At 47.9% G+C, this 5000-nt stretch overlaps 1 protein-coding gene across 2 annotated transcripts in view; it reads right to left on the bottom strand.

The window, feature by feature from the left end:
* Positions 1 to 5000, bottom strand: part of LOC143020249 (uncharacterized) — a 124334-nt gene that overhangs the window by 156 nt on the left and 119178 nt on the right. For both annotated transcript variants that reach the window (XM_076176436.1, XM_076176437.1), the window contains exon 8: positions 1 to 1748. This exon is cut by the window's left edge and continues 156 nt beyond it. In XM_076176436.1, the coding sequence (XP_076032551.1) occupies positions 1713 to 1748 (36 nt within the window). In that variant the 3' untranslated portion in view covers positions 1 to 1712. The remainder of the gene's footprint in view (positions 1749 to 5000) is intronic.

Below are 5000 nucleotides of genomic sequence, written 5' to 3'. Positions count from 1 at the left end.
CCGGACCTTTCCCCCCATTTCCCTTCTGGACACCTCAGCCTCTGAGTGAAGCACATCTTCGAAAGACTAAAATACCTCAGACTTCGAGATACAAGACGGTAGCGGCGACCCCGGAGGTATCATCAATACCACCCGGGTGAGTCGGTCAGTGGAGATCTCCCGAGACTTCGTCGACCGGACGCCTACTTCGGGATCGGCGACCTCAAGAGATCTTCTCGAAGTCGCCGTCGAAGTGGGAAGCCCGGACGCGGTCGGGAGTAGTGTCCGTGGAAAAGAATGAAGAGCGGTAATTGGTGATGACCGATCATCCTCCATATTTCGAATCTCTGAAAGACGGAAAGCTCCCATACCGGAAAGTTAAGAGTTCTCAAGGAACCTCCGAACACCAGAAGCACTTTCGAATACTCTGACGCATTTTAGCTCACGTTTCGAATATTGGAGAGTTCCGAGCTAAAGAGAGTCCAGGAGGAGTGATCTGTCCGTATATAGAGGGGAATGTGTTCCCCTCGTCGACCTACACGATAAACGTTGACGCAAATGGGTTACGACAAAAGGCACACCGGAAACTATGCACTCACAACCTCTGCGCACACGACGCGCGCAGAGGAGCACAGACACACATGCGCACGCACAGAACTATCCCTAGGAGGAGGGGTGGTTGCTGGAAGTGAAAGAAGATGGCTAAGGAGCTCCAGTAACTACTATTATATTGGCACCCTCACAATCTTCCTTTCCAATTGACACCATCTTTTGCTATTCTCTTTCTTCTCCTTCAAAATGACAATTCTCTCTCAGTCTCCTACCCCCTTCTTAGTGTCTATGTGTTGTTCTCCCCTTTCACTTCTCTCCTCCAGCTCCTTGCCCCTCTCCCAGCGATGTCTGGCTGCATCTTCACCCTTCCCAGACAAACACACACGCAAGCGGCCACAAAGGAACAGTGTACAGCACAGGCCGCGCCATCACAGTCAAATCGTAATGAGGAGGACTCTTCAAGACCCCTGTAACCTCCCATCAGGCCTTCGCCGGCCTCTGAAAGACCCTAGACCACGGGGACGGGTTTGCTCCAGGTGGAACTCCCTGTTTATGGGTTTCTGTTGGTGTTCGTAGTACCAAGTCGCTAGTGCCAGTGGCATCTTCGGCAACTCGAGTCGGACGTACTCTGTAGACAAACCTCAAGCATGATTAGGCATAAGGCACCTGACAATTGAATCTGCTCGCTAATCTGAGGCGATCTATGTCAGCTACAATTCATTCTGTACGCCCACGAAGAGCACCATAGCTCCGTGCTGGAGAGCGCATTCAAGACAGGGTAATATACAATACTCTTGGAGTAGTCTCAATTGAACGAAGGGGAATCCACTCAGGAGGATTTTATACCCCCTCAGGCACTTAACAGTACACGAAAACCCGTTCATGAACGAGTTCCCCCGTCAGGCACTTCGTACTGAAAGTGTTACCAGGATAGTAAATCGTCCTACCGGATTCCGGAACTTCTTCCGAAACACCCGATAAAACACCCAGGGTTACACAAGTCCCCGGATACACGCAAAAGAACACCCATGGACGCCCAAGCCTCCGGAAGCACCTTGGAGGTTCCGTAAGTATTCGAAAACACAAGTTCGGTCGTTCTTCCGGGCTCCGGCTTCCATCCGGACGAACGTGCGGACGTGGTCCCAGAGGTGGCGGCGGGCCAGGAAGTCCGGTCTGGCCTGTCAGTCGACCAGCTCAATCTTGATGACCCGTTCTCTCTGCAAAAAACAAAGAAGAGGAGTTAGGTTTGCCGAGGAGCAGACAGATGGGTGACTGTTCCTAGGGTTGTGTGGTTAATGGTAGGAGTAACTGTAGGATTTGGTTAATTCGTTGATATAATTTTTGTTGAGAGACGGGGAGCATCCCTGAAAAGGAAGAACATAAGAATGAAGGAGACTGCAAGAGACCACAAGGCCTACACTAGACAGTTCCATGTCCATGACCACCTGTCATCCCCATCCATGAAGTTGTCTAACCTCTTCTTAAAAAAAGATCGATAGTTTCAGCGCTCACTACATGGTTACTAAATCTACTCTATTCTTTGGCCACTCTACTGGTAAACTAGTTCTTGCCTATTTCCTTCTTAAATCTAAAATTGTCCAATTTAGATTAATTACTGAGAATCCTGTCCTGTTGTCTTTAGAGAATGACCTTGTTTGGTTCATCCTTGTTAAAGCCTTTGATGCTCTTGAGTACCTCTATTAGATCACCCTGCACTAAGCGTCTTTCCAGAGAGTGTAAGTTAAGGTGCCTAAGGCTGTGCTTGTAAGGTAAATTTCTGATCCCATGTATCATTCTGGTCATTCTCCTCTCTACTGATTGAACTCCAGAGATGAGTAGTTATGCGAGTTTTAAGCTAAAGATAACAATCACTCGGTGGCCGAGCGGGTTAGAGCGTCGCTAATTGCGGCGGAGTCCGAGGTGACGGTAGTTTGAACCTTAACATCAGCGAGTTGGACTAAGGACATGTTGCACTAAATTCCAGGCTACAAAGTCCTCTTTAAGGGGCACCGTCCTAGCCTCATGATAGAAGGAGTTTGTGACGTTAAACTGGATCATTATTAGTAGCACTTCTAGCAGAAGTAGTAGTAGTAGTAGTAGTTGTAATGCCATCATGCGTCCATATCGCAAAGTTCGTTATGATACGTTAAATTATCTTAACATCCAAAGGGGGAACCCTGATCACTGTAAGCACAGTTGAGGAACGGAAACCCGGGACACGTAGGACAGACCTCCGGAAACTTTCTGTGATATCCCGGAAGGACACCCGGCACAGCGGCTCCCGGACATTTGGCCGATGGACAATTGGCCAAGCGGACATTTGACCGACGGACATCCGACCGACGGACATATGACCGAGCGGGCCTTTGACCGACGGACAATTGGCCAAGCGGACATTTGACCGACGGACATTTGACCGAGCGGTATTTTAGCGTACGGACATCTGACCAAGTGGACATTTGACCTAGCGGACATTTGACCGAATGAATATATGAATAGGCGGTCATATGTCCGCTCGACAAAATGTCCGTCTGCCAATTGTACCCTTGGTCAGATGTCCATCGGCCATCCGTCTGGCCACCCGCCTCAGCAGGGGCACCCATTGCCAGAAAGCGCCAGAAAGCACCCATTGTGGGCGTAGACGAGACCCACAATGACCCTTGTAGTGACACGTTACTATTACCATTATGGAGCCTATAGTCACCCCTTACCTTTGACTAATATGTAATATGCCTTTCTTACTCAGAGACTATGCTCACCTCAGCAGAGGTCAGACGTCGCCCTTCGCTCCAGGTCTCAACTAACGCCCATCGATCTTCGCCGACCGGTCGCTGTAGAGGAGATTTTTCTCTCCTATGCTACTGACCGGTCCGGCACACGCCTGACCTCTTCGTTGATGCTGGCAAGTGGGCTTACACCTTAAACAAATACACACGTTTCCCGAGTCGCGTAATTCTGTGCTTTCAAAGTTGTGCTCGGAAGAAAAGAGACTGACACGCAACTACACTCATTCCAGCTCTCAGACAACGCCCATAAATCTTCGCCGGCCGGTCGTGGGGGAGATTTTATTTTGTGCTTTAGTCTCCTCTGCTGCCGACCGGTCCGGCACACGCCTGACCTCTTCGCTGACGCTGGCGAGCGGGTTTACACTTTAGACAAATACACACGTTTCCCGAGTCACGTAATTCTCTGCTTTCAGAGTTGTGCTTGGAAGAAAAGAGATTGACTCAAATCAACACTCGCCCGCCTGCCCCCTGTACTCCCATCGGATCCACTCTCTTGACTACGCTTTTGATATCTCCCATTGCATCGCTTGGGGTTAATCAGCAACGCGCATTGCCTAGTTTGGGGTTAATCAGCAACGCCAATCAATCTCCTCCGTTAGGGACATGTTAACTTCGGGGGCCACACGCGGAAAGTGAACCCTACTCACTTCTCGTAAGATACATACACACACCTCTCACGAACATAACCACGCCTCACGCGCAAACATCTACACAATTTTTTTCTACTAAAATTCACTTCCTTTCTAACTTTCTCTTATAGTACATCTCATTTCAGTTTACCTCCCACTAAAGATTTGTCCATCTTTCAATCTTTCTTTACTACGCCTCAGCTTTTGGTGATTCTAATGGAAGGCGTCGGCGCCACCGTCCAAGTTCCCTGCCCGTTTCTCCCGAGCCACCACCATCAATCGCCCCTTAGAGAATCGCCCACGGAAAAAACGCTTATTGCCAATAGCCCTCTTTTATACACTACTATCTTTTGATTTTCTTACAGACGTTCTTCCCCTTCCACACAAAACGATCTCGCGCTAGCGGGTGGTCTGTCCTAAGTAGCCCGTACCCCGTAGCCCGAAGGTAAGAATTGAGAAACAAGAGTTTTCTTATCCTCTTCTAATCGGTACATATTACTAGCAGGTGCTCAGTAGTAGCAACTATGACACCCCCTTGTAGTGCGCGCCCAAAATGGGGGACATCTTTCCGTTTATCGAAAGAAAGACCAAATGTGAAGACGGAGCCTTTAAAAGCTCTATCAAGGTATTTCTCTTGATTAACTTGTCGGCAGCTACCAATTGCATACACATCTTTAGCGTTGTCATATTCAACAATAATGATGTAATGTTTCCTACATGTGTATGCATTTACCATTGATAGAATACGGAAACAGTATTCATGCCTTACTTTTCAGTAATCAAAGTATATATATTTAATCTTAAATAAAGAATAACTACACAACCGATCCCTATCATCAAGACACTTAAGAACAGAAGAACATATGAATGGGGAGACCATATGGCCTACACTAGGCAGTTCCATGTTCTTTAAAACCTATAATCCTTATCCATAAAGTTATCTAACCTTCTCTTAACACAACCGATAGTTTCAGCGCTCACTACTACATGGTTACTAAGTCTATTCCATTCGCTAACCACTCTGTTGGTAAACCAGGTATAGATAACTCACGTT

Source organism: Oratosquilla oratoria, chromosome 39, assembly GCF_046742065.1.
Source record: "Oratosquilla oratoria isolate Oo_2021 chromosome 39, ASM4674206v1, whole genome shotgun sequence".
Taxonomy (NCBI): domain Eukaryota; kingdom Metazoa; phylum Arthropoda; class Malacostraca; order Stomatopoda; family Squillidae; genus Oratosquilla; species Oratosquilla oratoria.
The sequence above is the reverse complement of the archived record's forward strand: the minus strand, read 5'-3'. Positions and strand labels throughout refer to the sequence as shown.